The following is a 22,290-nucleotide window of genomic DNA, read 5'->3' on the forward strand; positions in this document are numbered from 1 at the left end:
AGGATGAGATATAGCACTGGAGTCTGTTAGCCTATTAGCTAATCGCTGCTCATTTGTCACGGAGACATTTGAAGGATGTTGACTATAATAGAGTTTTAAAGAGAGCTAAGTACTACGTATGTGCTCTTTGTAGATTATACTCAAGATTACTCCAGCTCAGCTTTAGGCTAGAGTTTAACTGCGGCTCCCATCAGCTTATGACAATGGTTTTTTTGTTGTTGTTAGTAGAACAGAACAATTAAGAGTAACAGTTAAGGTTACACTGTGCTACATCTAGTTGATAATTTGAATTCTGTAGTGTAAGAACTGCAGCATTTAGTAATTTACAGGCATCTGAAGAGCTTTAACCTTGGTAACAAAAAAAAGCAGAAATGAAAGCCCTCTTTTTTCTTAAGGCTAGATTGGAAGGACCATCGCTGCATTCTACGAGAAGTATCAGCATGGTCTCTGTGACTCCCATCTCAGTGTTTTCCTGAAGTAGTTAAAGTGTTTGTAATACACGTAGGATTGAAGTAATTACGCTGTTATTTCAGGGATATGGAAAAGCGATAGGTAAAACCCCTTTCCTCTTGTACAGCATGAGCAGTAGGATTTCCATTGCTGAGCTTGAAAAAAGCAAAGCACTGAAGCTTTGAGCAAGACTGAAAAAAGGGTTTAAAAGGGGAAGAGTGGTAATCACAGGCAGAGACATAAGCTGACAGAAAAAGCCTGCTGACAGCTAATCTGCTCAGTGCACTCAGTTTCAATGGGCAGCCAGTATAATTAACTTTGAGTGCAATACAGCATGCTTCAAAAATTGTTAATGGACAGCCATACATGCTCTTTCAGAAAGCCTCGAATATAAAAAGCTTGCAATAAGTAGCTATTTAAAGCAGCAGGAACCCTTTTTACCTGCCGTGGCCTATGATGTTACAAGCCAGAAGCATATACTGTAAGAAGTAATCGCTTGCCCAAGCGAAACAGATTGTCCAAAAAGTTGACCGCAAGCTTACCCCCTAATTCCAGCCAGATCTCAGGGGGTAGCATCTTCAGAAGTTACTTGAAGTATTTTTTGCTTACCTGCACAGACGTACTAAACTGATAAGAATATTTTAGTTACACTGGAAGCCTAACTTTGAGTGCGGTTAATTCAGCTTAAGTATCTATATGCAGTGCCTGCTGTAGCAATACTCACCAGACAGCATCCTGTGCCACTTAAGGTTATGTTAAAGGTTTAGGGTTATGTTAAATCAGTGAATTTTGCATGATACTAGGAAGTATTTATACCTACAAAAACTTTCCCGGAAGTTTCAGCTCACCTTTCAGCTACTTTTGTATACATTTTACATTCTCACAGGAGAAGAAAAGATTACACCAAAACTCTCACCTGGCACCATGTTCACACCTATACCTAAGTATCATCTTCAGACAGGTTAAATGTGGAATACTTTTCTATTTAAGTTCTTCCTCTATCCTTAAAGTAATAGTGTACATATTGGCACATTCTTTAATCATAGCCACCAGCAGGAATATCAAAACTAGTCCAACAGTATAGTAAAAAGGTTTTAATGACGTTAGAAGAAGACTTTAACCTATTTAAAAATAAGCAGGTTAATACTGAGGTGTTATGATACCATACCAACGATTAGACTAGGAATACAGACAGGCCAAATACAAGTCTTCTGTCCCACAGCCTTTCAAAACAAGCATTTCTACTTTTGCTATTTTACAAATTAGTGCTTACGCTGCACTCGAGGCAGGAGTTCCTTGCAGAGAAAAAAAGCCACAGAAATTAAGAGGTTTTGCTTTTACTTTAACTGGTGAAATTAGAGAGAAGTTCAAGTTCCTAGATGCCAGGCTGGAGCTTAAGGCCAGACAGCAGCTGGAAAGACCACATGACAACTTTAATAGGCCAAATCACAACAAACCCCTCCAAAGAAAAAGCACGCTGTGTTCAATAAGCAATTCTCAGAATGCCTTCTTCCTATTTGTTAATGTCCACGAGGTAGATAAACTTCATCCTTTACACTGAAAATGGTGGCAAGATAAGGTAATCAAACTGTCTGAGGCTCCAGAAGCTAAATACAGCATCATCAGATGGAATTTTCTGGCTCCCAACCAGCTATTCAAAGCTGAACTCTAACATGCTGTGTTTAGTAATTCCACTGTTCTAGTATTCTGCAAAAAGTGTAAATCCCTTTGGTTACACATGATTTGAGTCATCACAGGAGTTTAAGCCTCAGGACAACGTCCAGATTTTAGTTGTCTACAGCCAGACCATGGTATGACCAGCAAACTATGGCTGCCAGGACGTATCGTGTTTACATTGATTGCAATTTGAAAAAAAAACACCAACCGCACACCCCACTTGCATTCCCTTGGCACTTGAGGCAGAACAGTCTTATTTTTTACGTTTTGAACTAAGCCAGTCTCCCCAAGGTAGCGTTTTCTTGCCCTTTGATGTGCTCCTCAGGGAATGCAAAGTCTGCACTTGCTGTAGGCGCTTGGAGAGCTCCTGATCGCAGGCTTGCTGTAGAGCTTCAGCTTTCTGCTTGTCCCAGCTTAGAGCTGCAGCAAGGGCTTGTGTGTCTTCTTTCACAACCAGCTGTAATGAGACAGATTTGTAACAGTCTTCTCCACCGATGCCCTAACACCACAACCCCCTCTGCCCGCACTAAGAACAGGAGTAATTAGACACCTACTTAATAATGCCAGTTTGGTATTGAAGATGCTCCTAGCTTACATATTTCATCTCATAGGTTAGTGTATTTTTCTTTCTACCGGTACTTAGAATTTGAAACTATATTCAGATGTCCAAGCAAACAGAAAGCAGTTAAAGCAGTTGCTTTTTACTTCTGTAGAAACTAAGATTCATAGTATCAGAACACTTCCTAATGGTTAGTTTACCTAGACTTTCCTTTCAAAGCTATGGGTTTATTTACACTATTTTCCAAAAAAAGGAGGTTTTTATTTTGCCTTGGGATGCACACAAATACAGCTAGATGTATCTGCACCCAAAAGACTTGCTGGTAATACAGCTGAAGCACTGCCTGTCTATGCTATCAAGATTTGGCAGAGATCAAAACCACAGTTTTTTCTGTGGCTTTTCAGAGTATGTCCTAGAGTACTTGGAGGAGTATCAGCTGCATATAACAGCGAAGCAGGAGGTAGTGTTACTGAAGAAGAGAAATGGGCTAAATTTCAGCACTTTGAGACTGAGACATACTGACAGTAGAGCCTCCAGAGGCAGGGACAGCTTCCCCCATCACCCCTTTCTCCAGAGAGGAAAGATTTGCCAGAGTACAGTTATATGATCCTCACCCACCTCTAGATCTTGACTGTCCAAGCAGAGCTCTGGGGCAGGTTTCCCTTTCAGAACAGCAAGGAGGTGGTCGCTGAGTGCTGTTTTGGCTGAAGTGCCAGTACTGCTGGTACCTGTGTCAACCACATCCATCTCCTTTCCTGGCACAGTCTCAGACTCTGAAAAGTGGCAGCAAAATCATTACAACCCGTGACAGACACAGGACAGAAAAAGTAACTCAGACTGCACTGTTGTTTTTGAGATTAGTAAGGTATACGTTTTATCTAGATGCAGCCTCTAACTTAGGAAATCTCTTCTGTTAAGGATTACTACATGATTTATGCGTGTTTATTTATGTTTATTTCAGGCGTTGTGAGGAATGTGACAAAGCAGTGAAAGGACTCCTAATCTCTCCCATTCAGAGAATTCTTACACTACACCAGCTTAATACATCAGCCACATTAATAGCTGCTAAACAAGTGGCTCACTCCACTCTTTCCCTCCCCCTTATTTGTTCTATTCAACTATTTCAGGCTTCTCTGAAAATCTCATTCTTTAGCATCGTAATGCTGCCTACCTGCTACTTTGCTTAAGATACTGCCTTCGTTTTTCAAGGCCTCTAGGTAGAGTTCCAGGAGCTGCTTTGACTGGCGTTCTTCTTCTCGTCTGTCCAGCACCTGCTGCAGGGTGTTCTGCAATGCTTGGATCTTGGTTTGACTTTGGGCAAGTTCCTCTGCCAGGTCTGAATGCGGTACATCAATAAGCACCTTGAAAAAAATAAGAGTGCTCCTGTTAACTTATTCCATTACACCAACTGCAGTACAAACAGCAAGCTTCCTGAATGACAGAGCCTCCACCTTCATGAAACCTAGCAAGTTTCACAAGGTTTTCGTGTCACAGCAAGTCAGCCTGGATCTGAGAGGCTGTAGAGGTACTCCACCAACCCACATTCTTTACCAGCAGCCAAAAGGTCTTCAGGGAGGTGTAGAACTGTGCATTTTTAACAGACATCCTAACAATTTCTAGCAATCAAAGCACTAATTCTTAAGTGTGCATGGGAACACACAAAAGAAATCCAACAGGCTGGCACTTGGGAAGCTGCACGTTGCAGGAAAGCACCAGGAGGCTGTTATCACCATGCCTCACCACACACAGGGTGTTAGGCACTCAAATACTTGAAGCAACGAGCTCTGTAAGCTGTCAGCAGCTCTTCACCCTCCCTTGGAGAAGACAAATTTGGCATGCTGCTCAACCCTCCCTTCTGAGGCTTTACACAGGTGTCTATTTTCTATGAAAAGAGCCCACCTCAGTTGCCATTTGGCCCAAACTTGCTTTTTCACGCTCCCACAGCCAGAATTAGACATGCTGTGAAGGACAATCAGTGATGAAGAGCACCCTCCTCAAACACATACACTGCCAGTGAAACAAGTATTCCCCAAGGAGAAATTTCACTCTAGCACCACAGCCAAAAAAACAACAGCTGAATTAAACTTTGAGATCTCATGTGCTTATTCTGTTCTGTGCCATCTACTGCAATAAACGGATGCGGGGCAATGCCATGAACAACAATTAGTCTTCCCCTGTCTACCTGGAGGTCTTCTTCAGACATCAGGATGATATTAGACAGGTCATCCTTCAGCTGCCTGGCCAGCTGCTTCCACTTCTCTGCAGCACCGTCCACTTCATCCACATCTGAGAGCCAGGTTGTTCCGCCATCTGACACGGGTCATCCGCGAAAAGATGGAAACACAAGTAACCAATACAGACGAAAGTGTCATGACTTTGTGGTGGAAGCTGTGTGACACTGTTTAGGGTATTTTGATGGGTGTCAAAACGGCAGAGTGAGGTCTGTTACTCCCACTTCTCAGAATCACAGCATGTTAGGGATGGGAAGGGACCTTGAAAGATCATCTAGTCCAATCCCCCTACGGGAGCAGGAACACCTATATCAGGTCACACAGGAATGCATCCAGGCGGGTTTTGAAAGTCTCCAGAGAAGGAGACTCCACACCCCCCTGGGCAGCCTGTTCCAGTGCTCTGTCACCCTCACCATAAAAAAGTTTTGTCTCATATTTAAGTAGAACCTCCTATGTTCCAGTTTAAACCAATTGCTGGTCCCGTTCCTGGACTAATATTAGGAGCACTTGCAGCTCGGGGAGCGCACCCTACACCCCCGCCCCGTGCCCCCGGTACCTGGGCTCCTCCCGCCCCACTTCTCGTCCTTAGCCAGCGCCACAAACTTGGTGTTGGGCGGCAGGCACCTGAAGTAATCCTCATCGTCCACGATGGTGCCGTCCTCCGCCAGCACGATGGTGATGGGCTCCGCGGCTTTATCGATGGCCAGAACGCCGCTGGCTGAGGGAGAGAAGAAAGAAAACCCCAAAAAGAAAACATTTTGCGTGACAACCACGGGGACGCGCAGCCCTGTTACCTCACCGCCGGGCCGGGCAGCGCCCTGGGGGTGTCCCCGCCACCTGAGGAGCGGCCCCGGCGCTGCCCCCTCACCCTTCTGGCGCAGCTCCCGCAGGCAGGAGGCGGCCAGGCCGTGCTGCCTTCGCCCGCCGCCCCGCCGCACCAGGCAGCGCTTCGGCCGCGCCGCCATCGCCGGGCTCCCCTCCCTCACGGTCCCTGAGCACGCCGGGACGTGTAGTTCCGCCTGGCGGCGGGGCGGGCTGTGCCGCCGGCTGGGCGGGGATGGATTAGCCGGGCCTGGCAAGATGGCCTCCTCGGAGCAAGCGGAGCAGCCCAGCCAGGTACGCGGGGCCGGCGCTCTCTGCCCGCTGCGCTCCGCCGCCCGGGGGCGGGCCGGGGCCGGGGCCTAGGCGCTGCCGCCGGGGAACGATCGTGGGCAGGGCCCCGGGCCTCGCCGCCCCCTCCCCCCCCCTTCACGCGACCCCGACGCCCTCCCCCCCCCAACGGTCGCTGCTGAGGAGGCGCCGACCCCCCCCCCCCCCCCCCGGGCTGTGTGGGGAACGACGTCTGGATAGGGAAAAGGGGGGGAAAAAAAACACCAAAATCCCCCCAAAACACGGGCAGGGAAAGCAGGCAGCTCGGGGGGCAGCTGGGTTGGAGGTGGGCAGCGCTAGTTGGGTGAAATGGTTGTGGTTCTGCCTTGAAACGGCGAGAGGGGAAGGTCTCAGAGTCACAGAGTCATAAAAAGGCCGGAAGACACCTCCAGGTTCAGAAGATCTTTGAGTCTCCAAGATCCCTGCATAAAAGGGCAGTGCAGTGACAGATGCAGCGCAAACCTTGTCACAAACTGAGTGTGGAGGGTGAAGGAGATGTGGGTTCGCTGGCATGGGTGCGTGCTCAAGAAACACACTGAGAATATCATGATTCTATAAATTAGGACCTGAAGTGAAGGGGGAATCAGAGGGAAATGGGAGCATGGGTTTCCAACCAGCTGTGCTGGCTTGCTGATGGCCCAGTGTAACTTCGGGCCCGCTGCAAACTCAGCTGACCCCAGTTTAGTGACCCGGCACCTTCCCCATCCCACCAGTATACTTGACAGACTCCTGAACGTGTGGCACCCGTGGAAATCTGTAAAATCACCCCCAAGGTGGCTGCAGCAGGGCCTTGTTCTGCAGCAGGCGGGAGATGAAAGGTCTGGCTGTTCAGCAGGAGGAAGGAAAACAGAGTGAAGTCTGCTATGCTTTCTTGTGCAATCACTCAAATCTATCCTGATTTGACTCAAACGCTACGCACCTCTCTGCTGATACTTTTATTTGGGACTGGTTGAGTTTGTAGGAACCAATGTTGAACTAAACTGCGATAGCAATACATTACATAAAGCATGTGCTCTGACTAATAAGTACAAATCTCCCAGGTTGTGAAAGGCCCTCTTGCCAAACTGGCGGTAGGCTTGCTGGGCAGTTTTGCTTTGGCTATGTGCTTTCATCAACAGCAGCTTGAGGTGCAGGCACTGCAATCCATTCCTCGTGCTTGGAGCGAATGCCTTCGGCAGGAGGAAACCTGAAACAACCCAAGACAGATCTGTGAGCCACTGGGCAGTCCATGAGGCAGCTGGCTGCAGGTTTAGATAAAGAAACCTGGTTAATGGGCAAATGTGACTGCTGAGAAACTTTCGGGTTCTCATGAGTTTGGATACAGTATCCTCCCATTGCACCCTTTGCGTTTTTGTTTTATAGTTCTTTAGTGTTGCTTTACCTCAAGGCTTGTTTGCATTTTGGATACAGGCTGCTGGAAAGGAACTTTTCACCACAGAGACATTTGTGTCTGGCAGCTCTGAGGAGGGAGACAATCTGAAGCCACCATAGGAGGAAATGGTCAATTAACCGCATCCTTGCTGGAATGTGTCACATTGTATGCAAAACCACTGGATTCTCAGGCAAGAGCCAATTATTTGTGCCCCGTTTGGCTCCTGGCCTGTCAGGACTTAGTTAGCGGCAGAGCTGGATTAAGGTGCACATTTGCCTTGCTTCAGGTGCGGGAGGAAACAGCCACGTTTGGCTAAAGGGTGGCCATGCCTGTCGGCGCCCCTTCCCACATGCCAGGAGCAGCCCTGATTCTCTATTGAATTCTTCCTTCCCCACGTTGTGTGCTTGTGTGAGACACAGCTCACCAAGGCTGCTCCAGATCTGTGGTGAGAACTGTTCAGTACTCTCAAATTCTGTCAACTTGGGTAGGATTTGAGAGAATCTTGCAAGTTTGGCTGGAAAAAAGGGGTGTAATCTGCAAGTAAAGGGTATATTGCCCAGGAGATGAATTACTAAGGGCACAGTTTTGGAATAAAACAGAATAATGACAGTGTCTTTTATTAGTCTATCAGAATGTAAATGCTGCTACTCTTAAGCGGCCACTGCAATTTTGACACTGGTATGCAAAAAGTTGTCCTTATTGCACTCTAAATGTTTAAAGAACTTAAAGGAAATATTTACTTTCCACCACTGAAGATACTTGTTTATTTATTATCAAGCCTTCAACATAAGGCTATGAGTAGTAGCAGTGATTTGCTCAACATGTTTATGTTTGGCTCCTGTCGTTTTCTGTTACAAATCTCATTAGTTTAGATGCTGCAAAGGGAGTGTCACATATCTTTTGGCTTACTGTCTGTTTTACTTAGTTTCATTTTCTCATTCCCATGAATTAATATATTGCTTCAAGCGTTGTGGGGGGTGGTGTTGTAGCTCAAATGAGATCATTGACATAGAATTATATTCCAAAGGCAATAAACATTTCTACCAGAGATTTAAAAATAATTCATTTTGGTTAGAAATCGTGTTCCGTAGGTCTTTTAACAATGTCTTTGCTAAAAAGAAACAAAAGAAGAGAGCCCATCTCCCTATGACTCTTCCTAATAATAAAAGTAAGGGAAGAGCAAGAGGAGAGTATGGCCTGTGAACAGAGTAACCAGTTACTGATTTTTCTTGGCTATCAATATTTCTTTGGTGCTGAGTACCTTGACAGTATATTTGGAGAGTTTTGTTGGCTCAGCCAGCCAGCAACCCAGTTCCTCAGTATTGCATGTAACTTTGAATCCCAGTGTTAGAGAAGGGTTTCTTGTTTTTTTTTTTTTACGTTATTTAGCACTTGGTTTAGATAACCATGTCTAAATTTTCAAAGCTGTTTAGTTTGGGACACAAAATGATACTTAATTGTCCGTATAATTATGCGCAGAAGGAGGAATCCTGTAGCCTGGAAGTCAGTGTGTGGCGAGTTGGTGTGAGTCATAAAAGGCCTCAAGTTGTTACAGTCAATGGCTTGAATTGGACTTGGTACCAAAACGGTAGTGCAGCCGTTGAGGCAGGGAAGAGTGGATTCCGTGTGTGGAATTGTTCTGTTTGTTTCATAACATTGCAAGGCTCTCTTTGCTGTAGACAGACTGCATGTAAATGTCACGTGAGAGACAGAAAGGAGAGGTGACAACATGAACAGAATGCGTTGGTGTTCTAACACCTTCTATACTTGTTGATGCTCTTACTTGTCATTTAGTGGGGAAGCAAGAGGAATACAAAGGCCCAAATCTTTTCTTTCTAAAGCTTCATTATGCACATCTTGGGCTGAGTCTGCCATCTAGCTGCATTTTGCTTTCATGTAAGGAGATAATTAAAGATTATCAACAAAGATGTTGAAAGATGCCTGATTTCTTGCTCCAGAGACTTCTCAGGTTGCATTGTTAGCCAATATATAGGGAATTTTTTCCTTCCCTCTTGCTCAAGTGTTTAGCCTCAGGATTCTCTACTGTGTTCATCTTAAAAGATGGTTTGTGATATAGGATATTAGGTCTCTGGACTGGATATCCATTGTTTCGTTAAATACAGGCTAATGAACAGCTTGCACATGGAATGGATGGATTCTTCCCTGACTTGTGTCAGAGCCACCATGTTCCAGAGGGCTGCTGACTCCTGCCTTACAAGAAGCTTCCTTTGCTGTTACAGTATGTGCTGTGCTTGGAAGTCTTGCTGGAAGGAAAATGCAGATCCCATTTAAAGTGTTGTGCCATAAGTTATCCGACTAATCAAATATGTCAACAGGCTGCTTACACACGCATCAGAGTTTCTGAGTATGTGTCTTAAGTATCAAGACTCTTACCCATCCACATAATACACGTTTTCTCACAGTAACCTGCCTTCATTCCAGACGGTCTTTGGGCAGTGTCCCAGGTTGGCTAAATATTGTGTGTGACAGTCCATAAACACTACAGCAGCTCCTTGGGGCAGAACATACAAGCTCTTGTGCATTGGAGGCTCTGGGAACTTTCTGAGGATGTGAATTCTGTGGTGGGCAGTGCAGGGAAATGGTTTCTTTCTTTGTGGCTTTGCGACTTCGCTGTTTGCTCCTCACAATTCTTTGCAAAGTCAGCTTAAGTAGTTAAAATGCTTTGAATTTTCCTTGAAACATGCTACAGATAGCAAAATATGCATAACACTTCACACGGGTATCTTGATGGAGTAATTCCATGGAAATAGTAGTTATCAGCTCTCAGTAGTTTTTTGAAGTATTTAACAGGAATTTTATCTGTGCTACACTTTGGCTGCCTTGTCTCAGCAGCTCTGACCCTGTACTAACTGAATCTGATGAGAACCTTTTCCTTAACTTCAGTGTGCTGTTAATCAGGCACAAATATTTTGGAGTATTCGCCGTAGGAAGATACCTGTGTTAGTCCTGGGAAACGACTAAAGAAACAAAGTCGAGCATGTGTACCAAAGAAGTTTATCCACAACCTAAAGAGGCTCAACTAACTTACTAATAAATCCTGCAAGCCATATTCTAGTTTTGATTCTCATATGTTTTCCACATTTTTGGAGCGGTGGAGCGAGCTTGAGACTGTTCGTTATTTTTTTTCATCCAGCTATAAAAGATTTGAAAGCAGATGCACCGTGCATATAAAAATAGGAAGCCAGTGACAAGCCTGAAGAGAGAAGTGCCCTTTTCTTGCTATCACAGAACATTGCCTCCCCTACAGCAGGCAGTGGGACTTCCAGTATGGCGTTGAAGCTGATAAGCTGATATTTGCAGTGGTTATATTAAATGAATTGATAGCGGCTGAAATTTTAGGAGATGTAGAGTGGACACACAAAAATGAAGATAAGGGCCTCTCGAGAGAATCGCTGCGTGGCTGTGACATCTAGCTGGGCCCTGGGAATGATGCGTATGTATCTGGAAGCAGCTGAGCTGCATTATATTTGGGTTCCTGGCACCCTCTTGTGGCAATACATACTTCTATCTATATTTTTTGAGTATTTTGTAGATGGGGGAAAAAAATCTTGAGCTGCTTTGGAGGTGTGGTGTGTTGCATAAAAGTGATGAATGCAATTGGAGGACAAAAAGTCACTTAAGGACTTTTATGGTATCGCTGAAAAGTTTTAGCTTTCATTGTACTCCATGAATAGGATCTGTTTTCTGTAAGCGAGCCTAAAACATGTCATCTTTACCAGTAAAATTGCATTTTTTACCATTGAGGTAACCTGTATGTGTCAGCTCTACTAAGATAAAAACACAGTGAAGGCAATATAGGTTAGACCATTTTAACATTATGTGAATCCCATTAGAAAGTAGATGATTGACCAAGGTAAGGTTAGTTTATGATAAAACTTAAGTGTCTGTACCTTGGAAGAGACGATGTATTTTAGGTATACAGGGATCAAACTTTGCTTTTTTTCAGCACTGCAGAAAAGCCCAGGGAATAATTCCACAAAACATGGGACTCAGCTAAAACGTTACACCAGGAGAGTGGAAGCTCCTGAATTTTAAGTCTAGGCCCACCTTTGACTGGCTGTCCTGCCTAAATCAGATTTCTTCACTTTCCTACTGTGTATCACCCCTTCCTAGTGTGCAAGAGGAAGTGTTCAGCATTTGCCCTAAAACTACGTCTTTTACCTCTGTGTGGGAAACAAGGATGGCACTGGTGTTGCTGAGGTGCTGGGAGCTGTAGCTAAATCGTAATTGCTTTGAAATCTGAAATAGTGCAGAAAGCAAAGGGTGCATTACTGGATCATGGAAGTGGGAGATGCTCAGCGTCAAGTTAGGTTTAGTCCCTCTATAGAGGAGAAAAAGAACCCTGGAATTAGAGCAAGGTACCTTTGCATCCACTCCAATAGCAATACTTTGGGCTGCTTCTGTTATAGTATCTTTCTGCCTTTTAGTATCTCAAAGTTCTTTGCAGACATCAGGTGCTGATCAGGTTTCCTAGAGACAAACAAGCTATTATCCTCATTTCAGGTGTGATGAGAATGTCCTGTCTGTGCCCTGCAGTGTGGCAAGTGTTGCAACCAGGAGTTTAGCAGAGGGAGTCCAAGTTTAACGGTGTGCTCATTCACTGCACTGTTACAGAGGTTGAGTTAGGGTGAACATTTCTGTTGTGACGTCTATCAGTGGCCTCTGGCTCTTAGCTGCTGGCTCCCTAGAGCAAGTTCTGCCCATTCTCTGAGTTCTGTTGGTTTAAATGGGGACTGCTGGGACTAATTATCTCTGTGATCCAGGGATTTTTGTCTTCAGCGCATTACAAAACTGCTACAGATAGCAGAAACAAGTGTCTTCCCAAATGCGTAGCCTTTACAGACGAGCGTTTCTACTCGCGTCCATCAGGTGGCAATGTAACCTCACTCTTCTTTTTGTTTTACAGACTGGCTCCTGCCCTGCGACTGAAACTGCAGCATCTCGGGAGCCACTGGTGAGTTCTTCTAGAAGCAGTAAATAATTTCTTGCTAATAATATAATATACATGACTTGTATTTGCTGCATCATTTTGCAGGCATTGTTTTGCTTTTCTGAGGAGTTGGTTTTGTGAACAAGGCGTAAGCTGCCTGATGTCGCCGTGCTGCTGGGCTCTGAATTCTGACCTGTAGCTCCTGCCTTTCCAGCAGGTCAGACATGGGGCACCCAGGCCTCTGAGGTGTCCTTGAGCAGGGACCATCTGTCCTAAATGTGTGCAGTGCACGCTCTTGATTAGTGCTTATTTAGTAAAGAGTCTGAAGAAGGACCTGTGCAGCATAATTTGAACTGAGATTCCTAGGGCTGTTGTCTAATAACTTCTGCGCAGAGACCTCACTCAAGTTGTCTTTATTTTCAGATACACTCAGTTAGCTTAGAAGTGTCTTGCAGCTGGCAGTGCATGTGATCCAGTGTTTTGACTCTAGAACTGTTTTGGAAAGAGCTCTGGGATTTTTTTTGTATGAGGATAACTAAGAGAATTTTTTTTGATGGTGACGCAGCCTGGGAAGTGAGCCACCAGTCTCCTGAGCCGCATTAATTTATTTTACAACCTTCTTTTTCTTTTTTTTTCCCTTCTTCAGCTCTCTATAACTCAGTCAAAACGTTGCCAAAAATGTTAGCTCTTCTTATTGTCCTAAACATACTGTCCCCTCGTTCTCTGGATTTCAGTTTGTGGTGATGGTGAATACAAGCTGTTTGCAGTGAGAAGACTCAAGTACTTTCCATAATGGCATGGCACCAGTTACATCAACATATTTTTACCTTGTAACTCTTATCTGGAGAACCCAGGAGATGATTTTTAAGGGAGGGAGATGTGAGTAAAGACTATGAACTGGGAAGGGTCAGTAAAAAGCATTTAATGAGAGGGCTGCTCATGAATTCTGTTAAGCTCTGCAGTGAAAATCCTAGTAGCCTAGTAACGCCGTGTGATCTCTTAATTGCATAGACGTCTACGTGTGAATTTACCTGAAGCTGTTACTGACAATGGTAGCACACCAGCTTTGTGATGGATTTGGTTTTGGTTTTGGTTTTGGTGCTCCCACTTAGGAAGCTCATAGCTGGCAGCAGATCATCACAGCCTGTGTTAGTCAACTGTGAGTTCTCCTTCTCAAGGCAGATTCTGGCATTACCTTGGATTTAGTTAATTTCTCACTGTATATGCAACTGAAGAATTGCTTAGAGGAAGCACATAGCAGCTGTGTATCTTTCTGTGTAGATATGTATTTGTAGACATGTACAAATATTTATAAATGTAAAGAACTCCAAAGTAAACTTTCCTCTCACAATGGTGAGTCTTGCATGTGAACTAATTAGGGCCTTTTGAAAGGTGGAGTCTTTCTCCTTATTTTTTCATTATTTGTCTTTTATATTTAAGCTCTCACAGACTCTGTCACGTTTGCTTAGGAGCCATTATTGTTTCCAGCTGAGTATCTGTAGAAGCCTTATTAAAGGAGCGGTTCAGTTCTGTGAGCCAGATGACCTTCCCACCACACTACTGTGGCTTCTCTGTAGCCAGGATCATGCACGCCGCCTTCTAACGCAGGCAGCAGATCTGGGTCCACGAAGAGGACTTGTAGGCACATGGCGCTATGTCATAAAAAATGTTTACGGAAACGCCAGAACAAACTATGGCACGAGTCCAGCAAGTGGCTCCATGTGGAAGGGCCATGCGCTCAGGCAGGTCGTCGCTGACTTCAGATCTGGTGTTAAGCAGTTGAGGAGGAATATAGGGTTTCAGGAGGAGGGGAAAGGAGTCTCAGGACCAAGTTCTGTTCTGTACCCCTTTTGCCTTTTTTGACTTAATTGGTGGCTGGCGGTACTTGGGGCTTTGTAGGGTCGGGATGTGCGTTGAACATGGTGGTGGTGTTATGCCCAAGTGTGAGAAAGCAAGGAAATTAAAGCATCTTATACTGTGTCAGCACATATCGTGGTAGGCTCAAGCTGGTTTTGTATCGCATTTGTGATTGCAATGGGTACTGTATCCTGCACGGTGCTGAGTACCTTCTGCTCTGTGCTTGGGCACGCTCTTCTGTGTGCTCTGTGTCCCCAAAGCATGCAGCTCGCAGGGGGAATCCAGGAGAAGCAATGACTTCTGGTTGTTTGCAAGAAGACTTCGGTGTTCTCCAAGATCACGTAACCAGGTGCGATCCGACACGTCCTCTTGTGTCCTGCGTTTTGTGTGCTCAGACCATACCTTGCTGTGGTTTCTTGCCCTACTGAGGCCTCCAGAATAGGGCCCTACAGATTCCTGTCACACTCCTAACAGCTCTTCTTGCAGCTCCCTTGTGGTGTGTGCAGTTCCAAACTACCAAAATGGAGATAAGGGGCTCCACGTCCGTGCCATTAATCCCTTGAGTTATCCCGTGTCCTTACAATAAACTGTCCCAACTGAAAAATACTCCCTAATGAGAGGTCATTGTGTTACAGCACTGACAGTGGAGAATGGGTTGGAGGGGGATGGGAGCAGCAATAATTTTTGCAGCAGAGAGCGGACACTCATTTCCCTAGCTGTCGGTCTTGGCCCATTAAAATTTGCCGTGTAGCTCCGTAGTGGGAAGTGTAACCTTGTGTTAGCAGAGTGTCAGCATCTCGCTCCGCTGCTGTTTACAGCCACGTTTGTCATCGTCAGTGCAGGATCAGCTTCTCCTTGAGTGCAGCTTATCAGTGAGCGGTGCTGCATCCCTTTCTGCTCTCCCCAGCTTTTGTATGTGCGGCCACCTCCGATAATCCTCTGAGCACTTGTGGCACTGGAATCGGTTTGTCTTTTTGCAGCTACTCACAGCAAAGTCCTGGGACGTCTAAAAGATGTAACGATATGGGACAAAGCCCCTTTCTGTGAGGTTAAAACATTAGGAAATCCCCTTTTCTTCTCGAATCTGTGTTTCTTTCATCTCATTTCTCTCTCTTCTCTTTAGGGTGATTACTTAGTCTTTTCTGCTTCTTTTTAGCTTGTTTTGACTCTCCCTAGCAAGGTCTTGTAGCTCGTTAGACCTACTGTGCTGCTTTTGAGGTGCTTTCAATAGCTTGAATATGTTTGCTGTTGGCCTTTGGTTTTTGCCCAATCTACTGCAGTCTGAATTACAGCTACGAAGGCAGTGCATCTGAAAGACCCTAACACAAGCCTGGGCTGTGAGAAAAACCTAAGGGAACAGAGCTCATAAGTGAGGTCTTCCCACATGCTGCTATTTTTTTTTTCTGCCACAAAACATACTCCTTCCCCTGCTGGTGCTGGAAGAAGTACTATTAAATATAAAAATACTGGTTGCAAATGTAAATCACTCTCTTGCTTTTTTACTGAGTTACAAAATCCCTGGATCATGTTGTAAAGAGCGGGGTATTCTCTTTTGTAGAATTATTTAACTTTTATTTTCAGCATGTGCTGTTTCTTTCTGTTTCTTATTGCAGATGATAGCAGTTAGCACTGAAATGCGGACATTTTATTCCCTTTTTTTACAGGCAGTCAAAAGGTACAAGGTAACAAGAATTACTGCTGTCTCTACAGCAATTAGTGTAGAATTTGTTGGTATGTGCTGGAGCCCTCATGGCTTTTTCCAACCCTTTGTTAAGCTGATTTTCAAATTTTTAAGGCTCATGGTAATGGCCAAAATACTTTTAATAGCACCTTTTGTGCAAACATCACAGGCTATATACTATAGCCCTTAGTTACCATATTTAGGGAATGTGTCCGTGTTGTTTCCATGCTTTAGAAAAGCTGTTTGAGATGTTCTGGTTAACTGTTAGCCAGGTTCACCCAGCAAGTTGGTGGCGTAAGTGTGAATAAAGCTGTGGAGCCCAGAGACCTGGGCTTTTGGCCTGGTAAATGAGGTCATTGCTATTTCAGGGGTTGCATTCTGCCCCTTGCATGTCTTTGGAAGAGGCTCTAGCCTTGCATTTGTAGTATGCTTTTTTAAGTGATTGCGGCATACTTCACTCAGCTGCTTCTTTAGTTCACCCTTTTTCTCTTTTTGACTACTTTTCTGGTGGTCAAGGAATAACGGGGAGAGAGAAAAAGAAGAGCAGAAAGGGGACTTGACATTGCTATAGCCATAGCTTATATGTAGGCACAGCTTCGTGATAGTTAATGTGGTCTCTTGCCCATAGTGAACACTTTTTTTTGGTATTTGTATCTGGTTCCCTGACCCATCAACTGCGATCCCAAATTGAAGCCGTGATGCTGTGGCTTGGTTACAGGCAAATTTAGTTCCTCTGCAGTTTCTGTGTTCCGTTTCTCTGTTTCCTTGGAAGTAAACCAGTAAAAATTGTGATGTGTGTTTGTGGTGGAGAAAACTTTTGACATTGAAACTGGACAGGGATGAAGTTTCCTCATGTACTTTCTCAGCTGCCTGGATTTGGTGCATGCAATGACAGTAGAATGGTCAGTTCCTCTGTTTCATCGCCTCCTTTTAACCTTTATCTGTTCTGTTAAGCTTCCTCTTCAGTAGACTATGGTTAAAGAGAATTTCGTTTCGAGTTCTGAGGAAGGAGCTTTACAATCGAGATTTTAAGTCTGACTACTTTAAGCTCTGACTGGTGTAAGCACAAGTTGCAGGAGCCTAACACTAACAATGCTGTTGTCTTTAGCCATGTGAACAAAATGATGAGTGGGAATGAGGAAAGGTTGCAGAACTGTGCCACAAGGTATGAGAGAACTAATAAGGGGATTCAGAATCCATTTTTGATGAACAAATCATTGAGAACATTGTGAATTCATATTGCTCTCCTTCTTATGATAGATGCTATCTTCCTGCCCTATCAAACCCTACAGAAAACAAGTCAAGGATTAATTCTTTTAAAAAAATACTTTCTTCTGCCTGAGATTCCTTGAAATGAAAAGTATTTTCACTGCAAAACTCATACCTGGATTTCTGGAACACACTCCTCCACTAGGGATACAGTGTAGCCCTTATGCTTTATTTTAAATTTTACAGATCCTTGTCTAGATCTGTAGAAAAAGTAATTTTTTATTTTTTTCAGAAAGATTTTTGTTTTCAGAGATGATCTGAGGGACTGGAGTGTTCTGGAGGGACAATCCTTATCACACTTCTGCTTTCCATTTTCCCACCCTTTATTGTTTAACACAAGATTTATACCTGTTTACTGTACAAATTTTCTGTCTGCCACGATGGGTTTGTTCAGAGTGGTGGCCTACACTGAATAATTCTCTAAAAGTAAATCTATCCAGAGGGGATTTCCAGACAGCCAGAGTCAGTAGGCAACTAACTTATAGCCCCCAGCGAAACATTAGTCAGGATAATTTACCACTGTCAGCAGGAGAGAGAGAGAGACTATCAGCTTTGTGACCTCCTGTGCAGGCAGTAACCCTAATGGTGTGATAATGCTTCCGTTTGTTTGGGAGTTCCTGAACGTGTTGCTGTGGATTTCCAGTGCTGGACAATAATTCCATCAGGCTGTGGAAGGCAATTGCTGTGCGGATTTCAGTTTTACAGGGCCAGGAGCAGGGAGCCAGAGGTGTGTGACTGCCCTACACAATATGCCGTGGTTTGCTGCAAAGCAAATTCTGATATCGACGAAGCACGCCTCTGGTGTATTTGACCTTTTCATAGCTTGGAGGTTTTTGTTTTCTTCCTTTTTTTCCCTTTTTTTTTTGTTTCACTACTGAGTATTCACTGACTTCTTTTGTTGTTCATGCAAAATGTACTTTCTTTTGCTCTGTTGATTTAGAGAAATACATTATACGTGCAAAACACGCGGATGCAAATTGACTTACAGAGCATAGTTAAAGGAGCACTGCCACATCGAGTTAAATTGCCAGTCTGAGGTCAGTGGGAAAGTTTCCTTGGAATTCCTTTAAATCCCAATTTTAAAAGAGGATGGAATATAATCGTGTTGGATATAATTGCTGCTGTAGCATTATATGCTAATGAATGAAAGCTAGAAACTTGCAGTAGTTACAGGCCAAAGCAGGTTAAGGCCCTATCAGCCTGTACAAAATGTAATAATGGCTTTGGATGTCCCTGAGAGCTTACAGGTTAAACAACAATTTAGAGCCAGTGGGTGAAGCATCATAATGTCTAGGTAGGCACACTCATTTTTGGTTACTAACACTGTTGTTCTATGTACTCGTGCAGAAAAAAAGTTCTGAAAGCAATTCTCACTTTTCAGATAAACCACTGTTATTGCTCAGAAGACTTTTACGATGTTTTTGAAATAGTTGTAATACTCTGGCAAAGCTGTTCCTTACAGGCAAAGTTGCTCGTTACAAAACATGCGAGGAAATTAATGTACTGGGAGTTAGGTTGCAATCCCTTTAACGTTAGGTATGGTTTGGCTTCCGGAGATCCCAGCTCTCACCAAAGGCAGAACGGGAGCTCTGGTGATTTGTGACGTTGGAAAAAAAAAATGTTGGCACCCACTTAGAAAATATTTAACATTGCTTGCTATTTACCTTTGAGAAAAATGAATTTCATTTCTCTGTTTATGCTCACAGGATGTTTCGGAGGCATAAACTTGCTACACCTACAAGGAACTTTTTATAGATCATGGTCTGCTTTGCTGCCAGCTGGTTGCTCTGTGTTCGTTGGCAGCCCGGCTCTTTGCCTGCTCAGAAGGATTGGGAGCACTTTGTTGTGTGCACCCCAGCTGTTGGGAAGGGTGCCTTTTAATTTCAAACAGGTGGAGGCACACAGCAAGGAGGCGCCTGCACTGTGTGTGCTTTGGTAATGATGGGTTACGGGATCAAGGTGAGATAATAGTATCACTTCAGCTACATGTGTGGAAAATATGCTATGTGCAAAACAACTTGTAGAGGGCAGCAGTTGCCCACAGTTCTTTCTGCTTAGGGAGAGGAGGGACCAGCTTAAGAACTTCACAGGAGTGTCTGCCGTTTTAGCTTCTTGAAATAACTTTATGTAGGAGACTTGTTCTTTAGAGTGCCTCTTGACTCCATGTTATTAAATTCCTAACCTGGAGAGTGTTGCCAGAGATTCTTAATTCCTCTCCTCTAATACCACTGAGCAGTTGGACTCCTCTTGCCCTTATCCAGCTGCTGTCTGTGTTGTTGTTGCTGCAATCAAAGAGTTAGTCTTGTCACAGCTAGTGACTTTCATGAGATTATAACTGCTTACATGTAATAACTTTCTTAATTTCTTGGCATTCTCTTACTTTTACCTGGGAGATCACGCTGTAAGAAAAAATTGCAATATCTACAGCGTCTTTGTAGTGCCTCAGAGCACAGGATACATTGCATCTTCATCACGTTACAGTATGGTAGCTGAGGCACAAAAGGCAGAATGAATTATTCAGGAACTTGAAAGAACTTTCCCCAGCTTTGATGCGCGGGAATATGTCCTTCAGATACTTCTGATGCCAACACCTTCAGAAGTGAGGTTTGCAAAACTAGAAAGTTGAGAGTCGGTATAGTTCATAGATTGGGAGTTCCTAAGCACCTCGTTGGAGAAGACTTTCCCTGTTGCTCACATTTCTTGTATTTCTCTGGAGGTCACTTCAATTGCAAATCCTTCCAACATCTTAATCGTTTGGGGTTTTGTTTGTTTTGTGTGTGTGTGTATATAGCTCTTTTCCCTGTTATGATTGTACAGACCATGTCTTCTTCCCAGTTGTGATCCTGTAACACACCATGGCTACTTTGACAAATGCATTTCTGGAAAAGTAGCAATGAAAATATAAATAGCTCTTTAGTAAGAGGATTTTACAGCTGGAAAGAAGCAAGAGGGATAACTTCATATCACCAGCCACACTCACAGTGTGCCCCGCTTTTTTATGTTCTGTTCTATCTTTTGGTCAGAGCAGGATTGTCCTTTGCTGCCAACTCCTAGCGTTTGGCCAAGTGTTCTGAGCGGCCTGACTAATGGTACTCCTTGGGATGCAGTTCAGCAGCTCAGCACGCCTTCCTGGGATGGAGCTTCCCTGCCATACAGCGAGAGTTTCCTGTGTCTCCCCTCCAGCTTGCTTCTCCTGTTTGTGTGCCACCCCAAGTGATTCCTTTCCTCCTTAAGCATCTGCACCCTTCAGATGTTTGCAGACAGTTATCACATCATTTCTCCTCTCCCCTCCCCCATCCCGGTCTCTTAGCCAAGCTCTACATATTTAGCTCATTTAATCTTTCCTCATAAGTCAGGGCTGTAATTGACAGCTCTGACACGAAGAGTCGCATTGGTTACACACGCTGCCAACAGGATATAAATACTTTCTGTGCGGTGATTGAGAATTACAGTCAAGGCTGAGATGAGCCCCCCCTCCCCCTTAACGCTGTATTTTTGACAACCCCTTTCTCAACATCAGGTTGCCACAGCCTCAGAAAGATGAATTTGGGTCTCACTCCAGTGGTCAGCACCCCAAGCACCGGTGTGTTTCAGAGTGGTTGTTCCAGGTCACTTGGGATTTCACTGTTAAAGCCACGTGGGATTCTGTTCTGACCCTAAATTCTTACAGAGGTCTTCCCTGTGCTTCTGCCGGGCCTGCAGAGGCCTCGGGCTGCTGCTGGTCCTTCTTCCTGCTGGTAAGGCAGAGTGGAGCCCCGTGAGTGCAGGGTTCCACCCGAACGAAGGGGTCTTGCTATGCACACGTGCTCTGGAAGAGGTGTTGCAGCCACTACCCTGGTGCATGTGTTTAAGCACTGCCGTCAGGAGGCTCACAGCACTGGTGCTGGCAAGGATCTGTGCTTCAGATACTCTTGGCACTGACGTTCCTCGCGGTCTCTGCCAAGAGGAAGCTCAGGATGCTATCGATCCGATTGGCACAGCTGTGAACGAGTTCAGGGTTCCTGCTCCTACATGTTGGGTCTGGGAAGAGGCTTTTAGCCCAGCCCAGGAAGGTATTGCGTTGGGAGCAGAGGTAGTAGCTCCATACTGCGTGTCCAGGAGTGAGAACATACAGATCTGTTTCCAGCGAAACAGATCTGGAGGTTGCTTTAGATGACTTGTCTCCTCACGTTGGCTGCATTCATTTCAAGAAGATAGGTGGAGCTGACAAAGGCTGGGGGACTGGGAAATGAATTGTCTGGCTTCTAATGTTGTGTTCTGTGAAGCTTCATATGATACAGCTTCCCCAGCGGGGCTAGTTCACAAACATTACATGTATTATTGCAAAGCATGCAACATAAAGAGAGCATTTATGAAAGGGAATATCAGAGGAAACATTATAGCAGGGACCTTTATAGCCTTTCCATTATTATGGTTTAAATCTTGACGTGGTCTTTATTTGCAATGACACTGGGACCAGTAAAGAAGTGTTTCTTCTCTTCCCCTCCCCACCCCTTTCTCCCATCTCCATTTCATTCTTTTCTTCCACATCCTGTTCTGAAGCTGTGGTGCAGAGATACAAATCGTTAAACATGCAAGTAGTCGGAGAGCCAGGTTTCAGTTTGTGTGGAATCAGCCCCTTTTGACTCAGAAGTTGGAAACCAGATGACTCACTGCGATGCATGTTTGTTGTTTTTAATAACTGTCATTTTGCAAAATATGGTCAAAGCTTCAAACCCTGACTTCTGGAGTAGGGGTGGTGTGTATTTATTTTTAATTTGGGAGGCTATAAGCTGGAATGTGTTTGTAGCTGCAGTCTTCCCTTAAAGTCTGAGATAAAATGAATTAGAGCATTGACAGCGTGAAAGATTTTAGAGCTTTTTTTTTCCTGTTACCTGAAAAAAAATATCCATTTTCTTGATCAATTACTTGAAAAAGCTCCAGGTGCCAAACATCTGGTGGGATTGTAGGCCTCTGGTTTATGTTTTTGTTTTTTAATATATACCCAAAGGGACAGGTTTCTCAAAAGGAAAGCAGACAGATGTTTTTCATTTGTGGAGTTTTAAAGAATAAATGCCATTCCTGCTTTATCATTCCAATTTCTAACAAAATTTT

General features: G+C 44.4%; 2 protein-coding genes across 3 annotated transcripts in view; one reads left to right on the top strand and one right to left on the bottom strand.

The window, feature by feature from the left end:
* Positions 1–1,529: 1,529 nt before the first annotated feature.
* On the bottom strand, positions 1,530–5,922 carry DFFA (DNA fragmentation factor subunit alpha). Its single transcript, XM_040533596.1, has 6 exons — positions 5,786–5,922; positions 5,542–5,635; positions 4,869–4,996; positions 3,858–4,047; positions 3,305–3,459; positions 1,530–2,584 (listed from the first exon to the last, which is right to left on the bottom strand). The coding sequence occupies exons 2-6, from the start codon at positions 5,555–5,557 to the stop codon at positions 2,381–2,383; spliced, it is 693 nt and encodes a 230-aa protein (XP_040389530.1). The 5' UTR covers positions 5,558–5,635; positions 5,786–5,922; the 3' UTR covers positions 1,530–2,380.
* Positions 4,868–22,290, top strand: part of PEX14 (peroxisomal biogenesis factor 14) — a 78,911-nt gene continuing 61,488 nt past the window's right edge. The window contains exons 1-4 of one of the 2 annotated variants that reach the window (XM_040533594.1): positions 4,868–4,996; positions 5,474–5,637; positions 5,788–6,033; positions 12,366–12,413. In XM_040533594.1, coding sequence (XP_040389528.1) covers positions 5,566–5,637; positions 5,788–6,033; positions 12,366–12,413 — 366 coding nt within the window. In that variant the 5' untranslated portion in view covers positions 4,868–4,996; positions 5,474–5,565. Of the gene's footprint in view, positions 4,997–5,473; positions 5,638–5,787; positions 6,034–6,344; positions 6,582–12,365; positions 12,414–22,290 lie in introns of those variants that run through there. The other variant, XM_040533595.1, reaches the window with a different exon arrangement.

Source organism: Cygnus olor, chromosome 21, assembly GCF_009769625.2.
Source record: "Cygnus olor isolate bCygOlo1 chromosome 21, bCygOlo1.pri.v2, whole genome shotgun sequence".
NCBI lineage: Eukaryota > Metazoa > Chordata > Aves > Anseriformes > Anatidae > Cygnus > Cygnus olor.